Below are 16,448 nucleotides of genomic sequence, written 5' to 3'. Positions count from 1 at the left end.
CACCTGCATGTCTGCTGGAGGAGACAGAAACCTAAGGAAGTTTTAGGATGTCCGGCCAGACCTTCAAAGGAAGAGGGGCCATTCAAATGTGTCTTCACACGGGGACATAAGCAAAATAACTCAGAGCTTAGCACGATAGACAGGGCCCATGAGGAATGAAGGCAGGACTCCAGATGCTCCTCCCCTGCCTCCCAGGGAGGTACTGTAGTAATAAGACTTGCAGCCGTAGTACTAGTAGGAGTATGACTAGAAGTTGCACTCGTGGCAGCAGCATAATGACCCTAGGAGTCATCAGTAATGGCCAAGTTCAGGGGACTGCCGTCATCCCAGGGGGAGATGGTGGTGGCTCCAACAGAGGAGTGGATGGAGTGTAGAGCTCCTGAGAAGGCTAACGTGATGGGAGTCAGGGCTGGATTAGGGGCGGGAGAGAAAGGGGAGGAGGTCCAGGACGGCTCCCACCTGTGGCTTGCACAGATGGATGGGTGGTGGTGCCCAGCCCTGAGGTGGGAACCACTGGGGATGACTGGGTCTGCCCAGGGCGGGGAGGTGTGGAAGACCGTGAGTCATAGTACCTTCCGTTTGTTCCTGGCCGTCGCTCCCTGCACTGTTCTGGAACAATCTTTAACAGTGGCGTCCTGTTTGCCTGCCTCTTCTCCCCCAAACTCCAACATGCTGCATGGATATTTTAGCACAGAGCTCCTCTTACACTGGCCAGAAGGGTGGCTATGATATGCCTCTCACCTCAGGACCTTTGCACAAGCTGTTCTAGCTCCCTGCAAGACCCTGCTCTTCTTTCTTTGCCTGGTTAACACCTACTTGTCCTTCAGGTCTTGACTTAGAGGTCAAATGCTCTGGGTTAGGTGTCTCTTCTGTGCGCTTCCACCGTCCCCTGTACGCTGCCAACGTCCCATGTTACGGCACCCATTGCACTCATTACAATGGCTCATTAAATTATTGGCACCCCCCCCCCTGGACTGTGATCTCCACGAGGGGAGATCATGTCTGTCTAGTTTGTCACTGTAGCCCTTGCCCTTGCCACCTTGCCTGGCACATGGGAGATACTCAATAAACACATATTGAATGAATGAGTGAGTGAATTATGCATAATGGCCAAGAGGCAGGATAGTCAAGCAGTTAAGGGCATGGTTTGAGAGCTAGACGGCTTGCATTTGACTCCAGGCTCCAGCGTACTAGCTCTGTGGTCTTAGACAACTTAGCTAACCTCTCTGTGCCTCCATTTTCTCATCTGTAAAATGGGGATGATAAGGCTGTTGCTTGGTGCAAAGTAAGTGCTCCCTGAATGCTAGTTTTCAGTATTAGTCCTTCAGAGTTCTCTGTGGTTTCTGTGCTGGACTTAACCCATTTCACCTTAATTCACAGCTCCCTCACCAGCCTGAGCTCCTCCAAGCTGAAAAGATGTGGACCCTGTCTCCTGCCTGCCTGCATCTCCTTGCACTCATCCTCACTCAGACACTCCAGCCACACTGGCCTCTGTGCTGGTCCGTGGAACCTAGCCAACCCTTCCCGCCTCAGGGCCTTTGCATGTGCCTTTCTCCCCTCTACTTGGTCATCATCACCTCCCTCTGTTTTACATTCTCATCACCACCTGAAACTCTGTTGTCTGTGTTTAGTTTACTTATTATTTATCTCCACTTCTCCCACAACAATGTTCCAGAAGGGCAAGGACCACGTCTGTCTTGTCCACCACAGTGTCATCAGTGCCTAACAGTGGCTGGCACAGAGTAGGTGCTCAATAAATACAAGTTTGAGAGTGTGAATGCTGCCTCCAGGTCACAGCCCACTGCTCTACTCTTTGGCGTGAGCGTCACTCAACATCGGCTCGTCTTCCCTCCCCTGCTCAGCTAGCACATCAGGGTGTACCTGCTGCCTCTCCCTCAGCTGCTGACTGACTGATGCTTATCTGATGCACGGGCGCACCTCTGCCCAGGCGGGTAGACAGTGACTCAGAAACACCTAAGACAGAATGTGATCCTTATGGATGAGGTCTAAAATGCACAGGCCAACATTGGTCAGCCCACGACTCATCCCCAACCACCCACTGGGCAGTTTGTTTACAGAGGTGAAGATAAATGAGGGAAGGAAGGAGTTCAAGACAGAGGGAACCATAAGTGCAAAGGCCCTGAGGCAGGGACACGCTTCACATTTTTGAGAGGCAGAAACCTGAAATTCGGGGAAAATATTCCATGCTTTGAACCTTTCTAATTTAAACCTTCTGTTTTTCCAGTATTTGCCAGAAATGGTGAGTTTGGGCTGTACCAGGAAAGCCCAGAAATCCAAGTAACTTGACCCAGGCTCAGGTTTGAGTCCTCGGCCCCGAGAGCTTTTATCATTCAGAGAGACTGCTGGTGTCCTTTCAGTCATCTATTCATTCAACAAACATTGATTGAGTCCCTGCTAGCACCAGAGAGACCACCTTTGAGTTCCTGACCCCTCTCCCCGGAACAGAACCCAAAAGGTTCTCCCACCATGCCTCCTTCTGCATGGGTGGAGGCACCGGGTCCCCAGCCACCTTGCACGTGTCAACTGGGGCGAGTCGGATCCCTCTCTCTGTGCTGACAGTTGGTACCTCGGAGTAGATTCCAGGAAGAGCAACGCCTCTTCCCGTCCCAGGGGAGACGGCTTTCCAGTGCCCTCAAGACCTGCCTAAGGTCCCATCTTCCTTCTCTCCTCCAGCCCCCTGCCTCAGGAAAACAGTCCCCCACAAAGAATGGCAGCCCCTCCAAGTGCCCCCGCTTCCTCAAGGTCAAGAACTGGGAGACGGACGTGGTTCTCACTGACACCCTCCACCTCAAGAGCACGTTGGTGAGTGTCCCCGAGCAGGTGGACCAGGGTTTCTCCGCCTCAGCACTGCTGACGTTTGGGGATGGGTAAGTCTCTGCTGTGGGGACTGTCCCGTGCATCGTAGGAGGTTTAGCATCACCCCTGGCCTGTACCCCCCAGATGTCGGTAGCCCCCTGATGTTGTGACAACCAAGAATGTCTCCAGATATTGCCAGATGTCCCCTGGATGGGACATTCACCTCTATTTGAGATCGACTGTTGGACGCTCACTCATGAAAATACTTTCTATGTGTGTACCTTGTACCCAAAAGACTCTCAGGGGAGTTACTGGCTCCTAAGACATTCTCTCCGTCTTTCCCAGTCTGACCACTGATGGAATATTGACCAGACCCTCCCTTGCTTTCACCGCATGCCCTCTGAATTTTTATCTCGCATTTTCAACAGTCAACAAATCAACATGTTGCTTTAAATGTTTGTTGAGAACAGGCCTCCTGGAGGAAGGTTGTATCAGTTCGCTATTGCAGAATAACAAACTGCCCCAAAACTTAGTGTCTTAAAAAACCTCCGCTTATTATCTTTCAAAAGTCCACAGATTGGCTGGGTGGTTCTGCTGACCTCAGTTGATCTCCCGCATCTGCATTCGTCCAAGCGTCAGCCTAGGGCAGGCTGGTGTAGGCTGGCCGCAGCGGGTCAACGCCACTCTGTTCCCTGTGGTCTCTCATCCTCCGGCAGACGTACTTGGCAGGGTTCTGAGAGGATGAGCAGAAGCGTGCAAGAGCTCTTGAGGCCAAGCCCGGAGGGGGCACAGCATCGCTTTTGCCACATTCTCTTGGCCAAAACCAACCCAGAGTCACGGGGTGAGGGGCCAGGCTCCGCCCCTTGATGGGAGTTCCAGTCAAGTCACAGTGCAAAGGGTGTGCATACAAGGAGGGGAAAATTGGGGCTATTTTTTGCAATCAGCGTCCCACAGATGTGTGCAAATGAGTTACTGTAGCCACTCATCCAGCTCCCTCTTCATCAACATGGGATCAAAAATATTCTGGGATCTGGTACCAGTGGTTCTGATTCCCAGGAAATGCCACTCACAAAGCTCCTCTTTCCCCCGTTGAATAGAGAACCTTCAGAACCTTAAAATGCCACGTAGCGTTCTTTACCCTGGCTGATGACCACGTCCAAGAAGGATTTGAAGCTGGTCCTTGAGGAGTCCCCTTTAGGAATTAAAACCCAGATAAACTCCACCGGGAATGTCAGAGCCAGGTCCGCAGCCCAACGAGTGCCACGCTTGGGTTCAACCCAGCAATAACCTAAACCTCTGTTTTCCTTCCAGGAAACGGGATGCACCGAGCACATCTGTATGGGCTCCATCATGCTCCCTTCTCAGCACATACGAAGGCCTGAGGACGTCCGCACAAAGCAACAGCTCTTCCCTCTCGCCAAAGAATTTATTGATCAGTACTACTCCTCAATTAAAAGGCAAGTTTGTGTCGACTCCAGGGACCCAGGATAAGTTACCGCATCCTGGGGACAAAGGCTTCAGCTCCAGCTTTGCAGGCAGTTGAACCCAAGCCTGAGCATAGGGCCTCTGCTCGCCATACACAGAGGTTGAAAACTGGTGGCCCAAGGGCCATATGCGGCCCCTAGACATGTTTTTGTTTGGCCTGCAAAGTATTGCTTAAATTTGAAACATTTCAAGCCATTCCACAGCTACACTTAAATCCCAAAGAATCTCTCACACTTGTTTACAAGATGGCATGCTTAAAAATGTTCACTGAAATGTTGTTATAATAGGAAAATAATGAAAATTAAAGAACCAACTGGAAACCCTGTCAAATCCATCGACAGGAGAATGTGTAAATAAGTTGTGGTATTTTTCCAAGTAATGAAATACCATACAGCTGTGAAAAATGAATGGGAGCTCTGCACGTTCATGGGAATGAAGCTCACAAATAACTTCGAGCAAAAGAAAGAAGGATGTATTCAGGACAGCATCATTTATATAAACTTTTTAAACATGTAAAATAATACTGTGTGTGATTTGGGGGATATACACACATGTGGCAGAAATATAAACAAAAGCATAAGAATGGTAAATGCCACATTCAAAATGGTGGTCACTTCTGGAAGGAAGGTGGGCTATGATGGGGAGTCGTCCCCAGGGAACTATAATATTATTTCTTATTTATTTCTTTCTTATTTTCTAGGCTTGGGTGTTCATTATATTTTTCTCTATACCTTGTGTAAGCCTGAAGGTTTTCATAATAATTTTTTTTAACTCTCTGAAACTTAATTCATTGCCGACATTAAAAAATTAGAAGAGTTCCCTTTAGATATCAGATTTCTAGTTTCTCTTGCAAGAAGATCTGACAACCCTGGGCCTCCAGTCCTATCAGGCAACAATGGGCTGGAGCAGCATTGTGGCTGCCCTCTTTGGACCAGGCACGGCTGGCCTGTTTGCCGCAGTCCCCACCCAGCCAGTTCAGTCACTGGGCCTTTGTGGGCATCTGAGTTTGCAGTCTCTGCATTATGCTTAAACTATTGTGTCTAGATATCAACTCAGACTTGCTGTGGCTTTGGGCTCCTGTCATAGCCCGCTCTTTCCACCAACCTCTAGTTCAGGAGGGAGGGTGATGCTCCTGTGTGCCTTCCCTCCTCACTCAGATCTGGCTCCAAAGCCCACATGGAGCGGCTGGAAGAGGTGAACAAAGAGATCGAAACCACCAGCACCTACCAGCTCAGAGACACGGAGCTCATCTACGGGGCGAAGCACGCCTGGCGGAACGCCTCCCGCTGCGTCGGCAGGATCCAGTGGTCCAAGCTGCAGGTGGGCAGGAGACTCAGCTTCCTTGAGGAACCCTTTGGTGGATGGGGAGGGCTGAGCTTTAAAAAGCATCATCTCCTACCAAGGGTGCCTGGAGGCCATGGTGAACTGTCAGATGATGGTCATGGGGTCCCAAATTCTCCGATTATGACCGAATCTGGCTTATGGTCATGTCTTGTTTAACCAACACAGTGGTTTTTTCAAAATGAATTTGCATGTCTTTTGGTAGGGCTTATACTCTTCAGTTTACCGCAGACCCCACCACTCCCTTTTGTATCCCACCTACACTCTTTGCTTATTTATATTTTCTGCCTACTCCCTGAAAGCATCAGATTCTGTGCACCCTGATATGATTTTTTTTCCGGGGAATAGTTTGAAGGTGGAAGCAAGTTATCAAGTTCAGGGGTTTTTTTGTTTAATTTTTGTTTGTTTTGTTTTTAAATCCCTAATCCCTAGGAACCTAACAGGAAATATAGCCAGCCCGTTAAAAGTCCCTCCTTTACTCACCATCCCTTTCCCACATTCACTTACACTCCATGCCTACTTTTAGGGGATTTTTCCAGGTTTGATTAACCGTGGTTATTAGGATAGAAAAAGAAAATATAAAATGCAGCCTGGGACTCCCTAGCAAGGCACTGGATGGGTACAGCTGGAGTATGTGCTCTGGGCTCTCCTCCCATGAGAAGGGGGCTCGGGGGAGCCGAGGAGGGAATGGAGGAGCCACTCAATCCCATGATGCACCCCTTCCAGGTGTTCGATGCCCGCGACTGCACCACGGCTCACGGGATGTTCAACTACATCTGTAATCATATCAAGTATGCCACCAACAAAGGGAACCTCAGGTGAGCCGACCAGCTTGGGGGAGGGAAGCCAGCATCCCCACGGGGCTGACCCTTGGGTCTGGATTTGGCCCACTGGCCAGGGAAATGCTCCCGCTCTCCTCCTGGGGAGATGCCCCAAGCCGGGAGAGGTGGCCTGGCATCCTTGTTGCACACGCCGTGTCCCTCCTCTTCTGGGAAAAACAGACTCCCGTGTGGCTTGCAAAGCTGCAGCAACCAAAATCACATTCAACCCACAGTCCAATATCACCCATGGAGGGGGCAGGAAGGAATGGTTCCCATTCCCGGGAATCAGAAAAACTCATTGCCCGTGGTGACCTGCTTTTCCAGCTCCTTCTCTGTTGCCTGGAGCTGCCTCAGAATCTCCTCGGTTTAAAAGGCAACTTCTCTTCCCGCTGCTGTGGGGACCACTCCCTCAGGTTCCCACCAAGCCAAGCCACACCTTGGACCCTTCTTGCGCCATACAAAGAACGAAGCCCCAGGGAGCAGGCCAAGGTGGAAAGGCACCGATGTGGGCTGGTGGCTTCCACACTGTCAAGTCGCAGCTGGGAGAGGAGCAGCTGGAAAGGAACAGCTGGGCCATGCAGACAGGCCGTTACACTTGTTAATCCTGCTCACTCAGTCCTGCCCTGGCATCTGTTCCCAGCTGCTGAGGACCAGCCCCATCTGGGGGCCACTGCAGGGATATTCCCACAAGCCCCCAGGCCAAGCTGAGCTCATCTCCAAAGTGGCTTGTTGGTGTGGGTTTTCTTGGATGTGTCTCTTCCTTGAGGTGGAAGCCGTGTTTGCCAGCTGAGCCCACCACTAGGAAAAGGGGCTGTAATGTCAGCCCAGGGCCTGCTTGGGGAATCGGTATCTAGATCTTTTTCCTAAAGACCTTGGCCCTCTGAGAGCTTCAAAGAACCCTCCTGCATATCCTGAGCCTTAAAGAGGGCCCGGTCAGGTCTCAGCCCTCAAGGAGCTTATGGGCCATTCTGGTAGCTCCAAATAGTGGAACAAGTGTGACAAGGCAATCTGGGGGGCTCACCGTGGGCCAGGCCCTATACCTCCACTTTTTTCAATTATCTATTGAAGAGCTTCATGAGATTTTCCATTGAAGAGAATATTCAGCTGATTCTTTTTTTCACACTTTTTAAACCACACGTCTGGACATGATGAGAAAGCCGTAAGAGAATGTATACCATGTTTAGAAATAATCTAAATATAGGAGAGGAAGGCAGACAGGAGAGAAGACGGGAGGGAGAGAGCAGCGCAGGGCATGGGACCTGCCGTTCAGTGAGATCGTGCTGGGGAGCTGCGGGGATGGGAGGCGCGAATGTGTTATATTTCTTCCATTGGCCTTGGTTCCCACACATAGAATAAGCGTTCCACCCTGCCGTGTGTGATTCCGGTGTCACTAAAGATGCTTTTTAAATGTACATACTACCCAAATCCCCCTTATCTGCTGCTCAACCAAAGGAACAGCCATGGGTTTTACTGCTGGAGGGAAAACTGATGGTTTGACCCATTCTATGTTCATCTCCAATATGGCGCCTTCGCTACAAGCTTTTTAAGAGCATCTTTGGTTCTATGCAACTTTCGCCTTCAGCCCCTTTTCTAGACTCGCCCCCAGGTGTGACGCACCACCCTGCAGTATTAAACATGGTATTGTCTTGTGCAGATGATAAGACCTAAATGTGCTCAGAAAGAAGGCCTTGGGTACTAGACAAGACAAGGGATGCCGTGTGGAAAAAGTGACTTTGAATGGGGCCTTGAATTTAGATGCATGACAGCAGAGACGGATTCTAACCAAGGGAACAGTGAGGCAGAGTTCCAGGGCTCGAATGTGTATGGGAGAAGATCTATGAGCTATGAGTTGGACCTACCATGTCATTCCCACGTTGACACAAGCCGAGATAGTGTTTCCATCGCCTTGGATTCGGGCCACTGATGGCACTGACGAGTCTGAGTGACAGAAGCTCCTGGCATGAGATAACACTGAACCACAACCTGCAAAGTTACTCTCCTTTCAATTTTTTTTAATCCTTCTGATGATGCCAAGGAGAAAGTCTCAGTGTGGTGCTAAGACATCATTAACGCCGCCGTAACACTGCCGATCTCCCCCAAAACAAAAAGAGAGCGGGGCTCCAGCTAGGTGCCTTCAGCAGACAACATCATCTTTCCACAATTTAGTAACGCTATACGCTCTCATAGTTGCCTAGTTCGGTAGGCGAGGACAGTGGCAATCTATAGTTTTCTTTTCAAGTAAATAAAACTGAAAGCAAATGGCAGTTGGTTCCCCTTTAGTTGCAAGTTTGTAGACTTTGGTACGGTAGGGAGGGTGGGCAAATTGGGTGAGAATTGATGATGGGGGCAGGAGAAAGAATGGAACTGGAAATTGATGGTGCGTTCTTAAAGGGAAAGAGGGTCCGAGATGCTTGGAGATGAACTCTCTGGAAAACTCAAGATCGTTTGAGTCTCCAGTTAGAGAAGCTCCCTCCTTCAGCGGGCTGGCGTGGGGCCTCCCATCTTCCACCTTTCCTCACACCGCTGGTCTAGTGGAGGGATGGAGCAAGGTCCCTCCCTTCCAGCAGCTGCCCCACGGGCCTGGGGACCTTGGCACAAATGTAATCCACCCTGAACCTCAGGCAGTTGTTGACCTGGTGACGTCTTTTCCATGATGCCCCCAAAATGCAAGCCCCGCCCTCACACCAGATGTCCCCCTCTCTCCATGACAGGTCTGCCATCACCATATTTCCCCAGAGGACCGACGGCAAGCACGACTTCCGAGTCTGGAACTCCCAGCTCATCCGCTATGCCGGCTACAAGCAGCCCGACGGCTCCATCCTGGGGGATCCAGCCAATGTGGAGTTCACAGAGGTGCGTGGCCCCCACGTGATCTCTCATCCCCAGGATGGTCTTTATCCATAGTCTTCTTAGTTTCATGTTAACATCCCAGGGAGAGCAGCCAGTGGAAGGCAGCTTACTCTTCTCCATTTCGCCACCCCGGTCCAGCTGGTTCTGTTACAGCTGGTCATTGGGTCATTTTCACGGCCCTACCCCACCTGACCCTCATGATGGGAACTATTGTCCCATTTCACAGATGAATAGACTGAGTCTCACCATGGCCAAATGAGTGACCCAAAGCTACTGAATGAGCAGAGGGAAAGCTGAACTATAGTCCAAATCTCCTGCCTCCCACCAGGAGGAGAGGAGCTGACATATGGAAGCTGCGTCTAGCATTCAGCTTTTCTGAGTTGGCTAATATGTCAGACTCATAGTATTCATTTCTTCATTCGTTTTTACAACTATTCTACCCACCCATCCCCTCTTTGGGTGGGCTGGACTCTCTGTGGTACCAGCACTGTGTACCACAATTGCTGGCAGCCCGAGTCAATTCATAGGAGCCACCAGGAAAATGAACACCACCATCTCCCCATCCGGGGGTCCTTCAGGTGCTGATGTGGACAGGCTGCGCAGGTAAGGCACAGTCGCTCACAGTGACCGTGCCCATGGGAGACCCACCGGCAGACCCCATGCCTAGAATGATCTCGGCACCCAGGCCTGGAGCTCCTGTTATTGATCACCATCAGCCCCAGCCGAGCTGCATCTTTGTTCTTTCCTCCAATGATGCCCCCCACACTCCACGAGCACCTTCCTCCTCCCACCCCACCCCCCCACCCCATGGAACCAGCAAGGCCCCTCCACAAGCTCCTTGCTGCTGCCTTCCTTCGAACGTGGCTTTTCTTATTAAAATGTTGCTATCGTGAGGAGGGGGCTGTAACCAAGGCGACCAGGAGTCGCACCTGTGCTGTTTTAGACTCAGCCAGACTCTCTGCTCCACTTGGCTGAGCGCTAACTGTATACTTGGCTGACCTTGTCCTCGTGGCCACCGGAACATGAACGCCACGGCCCCTTCCTCTCCTTCTGTCTCCAGAAAATTCACAGACGGGTCGTGTTCTCCCAACTCCATGATTTCGTGTTTCCTCTTTCTACTGACACAGCAGAAAGAGTCACCCCAGACCTACCCATGTAGTGGGATCTTTTGAAACCCACTGTCCTTGTACTGCCCAATACGGCAGCCACTGGCCACGGTGCCTAGTGAGCACTTGAAATGGGAGTCCAAGTTGAGACGTGCCGTAAGCATAAAATACACGCTGGATCTCAAAGACAAAGAACAAAAGAGATTGGAAGATATCCCATTAGTAATTTTCTTCTTGATTCCATATTGAAATAATAATATTGTGAATAATATTGGGTTGATCTATTATATTTATTCATAAGTTACACACTTATTGGGTTAATAAACATTTAATTATGTTAAATATCTTTAAATATATTAACATTAATAATTTATTTAATAATTTGTCATTAATAACAAATGGTGATATTTAGTACATTTAATTTTGTTATACAGTATTTGATATATTGGATTAATAAATACATTATGTATTTAATTTTAATGTCAGTTGTATTCTTAAAATATGTTAATATCAATACCTTAGTTAATACAGTATTAGTAAATTAATATAATCAATATATTATGACAAGTAATTATTTAATAATTAAGTAGTATTGAAATTAAAATGTATTATTTAAAAATGAATATATTATTTCATTATACTAACTAGTATAATTAATTAATCTGAATATATTATGTATTTTGCCTGATTTTGTTTGGATTTTTTGTTGTTTTTTACTTTTTTCAATGTGGCGACTAGAAAATTCTAAATCACTTATGGGGCTCGCTTTATATGTCAGTTGGGCAGCTGATCTAACAGGTGCATTGTACGCACTAATTCTAATAGCTCTGCCCTCCTCAAATTCGCTATATTTTCTTCGTGTCTCAGGGCACCCAGTGCAAACACTGGAGTGGGCGCCTGTGATGTCCCAGGCCCTGTGCCCCAGGGTGCTGGAGACACGACAGTCAGAGTCAGTTGTTGCCCTCTGGGGGTTCCCAGTGGGCAGGGAAGACCTGGTAAACATAACACAGCCCGTGCAGGAGGACACCCTGTCCCCCGGGCCCACGAGAAGTTACTCGAGATACCTATGATGTCAGGGAGGACTTCACGAAGGAGGTGGCCTGGCCTGCAGCCTCCAGGGGATCACGTGGGGATCTCTGCCCCTCCCCCACTGCGGTCGTGTTTGGAGGGTCTGGGGCACCTGGGCGTGACCTGGCCGGGTCTGGTTGCAGATCTGCACACAGCAGGGCTGGAAACCCCCCAGAGGCCGCTTCGACGTCCTGCCACTCCTGCTCCAGGCCAACGGCAACGACCCTGAGCTCTTCCAGATCCCTCCAGAGCTGGTGCTGGAAGTGCCCATCAGACACCCCAAGTAAGAGGGGCTGGCATGCAGTGGGTGAGGGGGGGTGGGCTGGCCCAGGGCCCCTCTCTGCCCATCCCGTATCCCCCTGCCTCTCTCTCCAGCCCAGACAGAGGCTGAAAGGGGGTCTTGGTTCCTATACTCACTGTGGGGCCGGGGCAGACCGGGCTCCCTCGAGAATCAGTAAATCTTCCTTGACCAGCCTGGGGCCCGCCGTCTTTCCTGACTCAGTCTCCCTCCTCACCCCACTCCTGAGCGATCACCCCACATCTGCTCTTCGTCCAGCCCCAAGGGCTGGAGGAGCAGAAGCACCCACCATCTTGTTGTGTGCACAAATTTTAAAGAGAGGGAGCCTTTTAAAACTCTACCTGACCCAGCGTGGGCCAAGTCCAAGAGGAATTTGGAGCCGGGAAGGAGCTGCGAGAGCTGGGGCCAGCAGCACGGGCAGATTGTGCGCTTTGAGAGTCAAGGAAATCCACAGGGAGACAGTGGCCCCGGGGGCAGAACTGCGGGGGCCACTAGAAAACGCGATCGTCAAGATAAATATCATTTTAATGCAATATTTTAAAAAATCAAAATTAACTCTTTTAAAGATCCATGATGCATAATATTTCAAAATTTAACACACGGGATCCAGCTCAGGGTTGAGAGGAGGGTGGAGTGAGCAAGGTGAATCCTGCGAGTCCAAGGGGGAATCCTGACTTTATTTAAAGTTTCGATGATTTATTCATCACGGACTTTTTTTGCATTAATTTTGATTTTTGTAAACATTGAATTAATTAAAAATGTTGATAAATATATGAGTAATAATAATGATCATGATGACTGGGTTCGTCGGTGCCCCGTTCATTTTGCGCCCAAGGCTGGTGCCCTAGTCCCAGTCCTGGAGAGGGAGCAATGTCCTGAGGCTCCTCACTCTGCCCCATATCTGGGAACTCACTCAGTCTGCCTGATGACACTTGGCCTACATTCACTCATTCATTCATTTGCTCATTCATCACAATCTCTTATTCCCACTCTGGACCAAGCATTGTGTTAGCTTTGGGGCTGACTTGGTCCCTGCCTCCATGGCGCTTTCGATCTCACAGATACACATCTTACACATATAGTTACCCAAATAATCGCTTAATTCCAATAAAGTCCTGCAAAGGAAATGTTATGGCACTGAAAGGCATGAAGTCACCTGACCCAACCCAGAGTGAGCATCAGAGCAGGCTTCCCAGAGTAAGCTGCATTTTAGCTGAGAACCAAAGTGTGGCTAAGAGCTGGACAGGCACAGACGGAGGCAGAAGATCCCAGGAGGAAGGAACTGCTGTGCAAAGGCCCTGGGGTAGGAAGGAACTCAGTGAGACTCGCTTTCTCCTGGACTAACCTTCAGGCTGGGTTTGGGAGATAAACAGCCCCCTAAGGCAGTGGTTCCCAGGCCTGGGTGTCCATCCAAATCACCTGGGAAATGTGTTAAAATGCATATTCTCAGGCCCCAGCTGTGGAACCTGAGATTCCACAGGTCATAAGCAGAGCCCAGGGATCAGGCTCTGACGTGGTCAGTTGGTCAGTCGCTGGCATTCCAGCATCCCCAGACTAAGGCTGTCCCACCCACTGCCTGCCGACGAGGCTCCTGCCCCCTGGCGAGCGGGGCTCTGCTGCTCTCTGCAGGTTTGAGTGGTTCAAGGACCTGGGACTGAAGTGGTACGGCCTGCCCGCTGTGTCCAACATGCTTCTGGAGATTGGCGGCCTGGAGTTCAGTGCCTGTCCCTTCAGCGGCTGGTACATGGGCACGGAGATTGGCGTCCGTGACTACTGTGACAACTCACGATACAACATCCTGGAGGTAAGGTCCCTCCCTGTCACGTGATGGGAAAGTACAGGCAGAGGGGCTGGGCTCGGCAGCCCTTCCCCACAGCTGGGCGTTGGCGCTTGGAAACTGGAAGGGCTTCAAACAGAACCTGCCATCCTGCTGAAGTCCTTGGCGGTTGCAGAGCCGTCTGTGGCGTTAACAATGCGTGTGCTATGTGCTGGGCCCCGTGCAAAGTACTTTGCGTGTATTACGTGCTCATTTAATCCTCACCACAACCTTTGGGTATGATAATCCCCCTTTCACAGTTGAGGAAACAGGTCTTTTGGAGGGAAAGAGACAAGCTCAAGGTCACACAGCTAGCAAGCGGCAGAGCTGGGATGCGAACCCAGTCTGGCTTTGTGGTCCAAGTTCATAACCACTCTGCTACACTGCCTCCCAGCATCAAACCCTGTTAGAGGGGTTTGAGAATGACCTGTGAACTTGGGGCATTTTTTGTCTCTTTTCTGAAAAGCAAGAGAGGAGGGTTGCCAGTGGTTCCCCACCATACGCATCTCTCGGTGAGGGTCTGCTTCCCTCCCTGGCTGAGTCATCCTCCTCTCCTAGAGAGTGCTGGGGCCGAGTGCTCCCTGGAGCTGAGCTCTGGTGAAGGCATCAGGGTTGCTCCGGTTTTGTCAGCAAATGTTGTTCCTACAACGGTCTGCTGTGGTCGGCCTTGTTTCAAAGAAGGCACTGAGAAACAGAGAAGTTAAGTGCTGGGCCTCTGTCACCCAGTAAACAAGGTACAGAACCAAGATTAGAACCAGACCCAAGCCTTGGGTTGATGTTGTTAAGATCCGTGGATGTTCACACGGATGGACCTCGAGGGGGTGATGCTGAGTGAAATAAGTCAGACAGAGAAAGACAAATACTGGACGATCCCACATATACGTGGAATCTAAAAAACGCCAATCCGTAAAAACAGAGAGAAGAATGCTGGCTACCAGAGGTCGGGGTGCAGGCATTAGGGAGGAGATGTTTAAGGATGTAAACTTGCAGCTAAAAGATAAATAAGCTCTGCAGATCTAACACACAGAATAATAATTATAATCAACAATACTGTATTATAAACTTCAAAGTTGCTAAGAGACTGGATCTTAATTGTTCTCACCGCAAAAAAGAAATTATAATTATGTGACATGATGGAGGTGTAAACCAACACTCTGGTGGTAATCATATTGCAATATATAAATGTATCAAATCAACACCTTAAATTCACATAATGTTGTATGTCAGTTACATCTCAATGAAGATAAAAAGTCCGTGGGTGTTAGCCTGGAAACAGAAGCCAGGGGTCCTGAGCCTTGCCACACATTGGATACCTAGGGAACTTTATTATGTGGGGTCCCACTCCCCAGGATTCGGGTGTCCTTGGTCTGGGGTAGGCCCTGGGCATCCGCATTTTTCTAAGCTCCCCAGAAGATTCTACTGGGCAGCCACTGATCTCTACAAACTTCTGGCAGGAAAGGAAAAGACACTTCAGGCAATTTCCATAGATGTGGCTCAAGTTACCTTTGGGGATTTTTTTGGTCACATAGTCTTCTTTTCTGCAACTAAATTCTATTCTTTTAACCAAAATAATGCTGTAGAAGTGACAATAGCATCCTGACTGACTATACACACTTTCCTCTCTCATAAAATAACTCCAGTTTTATATGTATTTATGTAAAGCAGCAAATTGCATATTTTCTGCATATGTATCACTGCCAATGACCCCCAAGCAGAACCTGATGCCTCAGCCTCAAAGAGTGCATTAATAGGTCTGCTTTCATGATCTCTGCTTACCTTTCGATTGCGAAGAGTAGTCACTGGGTGATTTAAATGACACTCCCTCCCACCCAGCCCTCTGATTCTAGCTGCCATCGTGTACAAATGTTGACAGCTGGAGCTGGGAAGCGATTTCCGTAAACCTGAGACATTGTCGCATTCGAGCTCCATAATGAGACCTGGGTTCCCACAAGTGACTAGAATTGACAGAGGAAGTGAAAAGCGAGGATCTAATTAATGAATTTTCTACTGGGTCTTCCCCACTCCTGACATCAGCGCCTGCTTCAGCTTGAGCTATAACGTAAATGTCAGGGGTTGTTTTTTCCAGGTAGTTTTTCCAAAGGAGTGAGCTGGCTGGGGAGCAGCTCCAAGGTCTTTGTCATTATGCGTCTGCCTGGGCTCCAGCTCCAAGGCCACCTGGCTCTGTGGGCGTTGGACAAGTCCATGCACCTCTCTGAGTCTCCGTTTCCTCTCTGCCAGATGGAGTAGGCAGGTGTCCCCATGAGCTCAAAGCACCCATGATCCAGATTCCAAATAGTGGCCATTCCAGGGTGGAACAGGATGAGTGGCGAGTTTTTCCTACTACAAAGCAGATGATGTCACTCCCAGACCCACACCTCTGTTTAAAAACCCTCCGAAGACACCCCATCCCATTTGGAAGGAAATCCTGACTCCTTGGCACATCCTTCAAGATCCTGCATGATTCAGTCCTGCCTCTCTCTCTCTCCCATGAGCTCCCCTTGGCTCACTATCCTCCAGATCCACTGGCCTTCCTTCTGTATCTCAGATGGCTCAAGCCTGATCCCACGTCAGGGTCTTTGCACGTGCTGCTCTTTCTTCCTAGAAGCTTCCCTCCCTTGCTCTGCAAATGTCTTGCTTCTTATCATTTCGTTCTCACCTGGCATCCATCTCCACAGTGGGCCTTCCCTGACTATCCTGGCTCCATTAATCCTGCCACCGTATGCCTCTTCATCCCATTTCCTTGACTTATTTTCTTCCTAGGAATTACACTCATCACAATATTAACCATCTCTCTCCCCCACTGGAAGGTAAACTCAACAATAAAAGGGCCAGCCACTGCTCTCTAG

At 49.6% G+C, this 16,448-nt stretch overlaps 1 protein-coding gene across 2 annotated transcripts in view; it reads left to right on the top strand.

The window, feature by feature from the left end:
• Positions 1-16,448, top strand: part of NOS1 (nitric oxide synthase 1) — a 96,570-nt gene that overhangs the window by 44,211 nt on the left and 35,911 nt on the right. For both annotated transcript variants that reach the window (XM_046640251.1, XM_046640252.1), the window contains exons 4-10: positions 2,695-2,823; positions 4,129-4,274; positions 5,460-5,622; positions 6,370-6,461; positions 9,176-9,317; positions 11,632-11,771; positions 13,416-13,590. In XM_046640251.1, the coding sequence (XP_046496207.1) occupies positions 2,695-2,823; positions 4,129-4,274; positions 5,460-5,622; positions 6,370-6,461; positions 9,176-9,317; positions 11,632-11,771; positions 13,416-13,590 (987 nt within the window). The remainder of the gene's footprint in view (positions 1-2,694; positions 2,824-4,128; positions 4,275-5,459; positions 5,623-6,369; positions 6,462-9,175; positions 9,318-11,631; positions 11,772-13,415; positions 13,591-16,448) is intronic.

This window comes from Equus quagga, chromosome 15, assembly GCF_021613505.1.
Source record: "Equus quagga isolate Etosha38 chromosome 15, UCLA_HA_Equagga_1.0, whole genome shotgun sequence".
NCBI classification, from domain to species: domain Eukaryota; kingdom Metazoa; phylum Chordata; class Mammalia; order Perissodactyla; family Equidae; genus Equus; species Equus quagga.
Note: the sequence above shows the minus strand (reverse complement) of the source record. Positions and strands in the feature narration are given on the sequence as shown.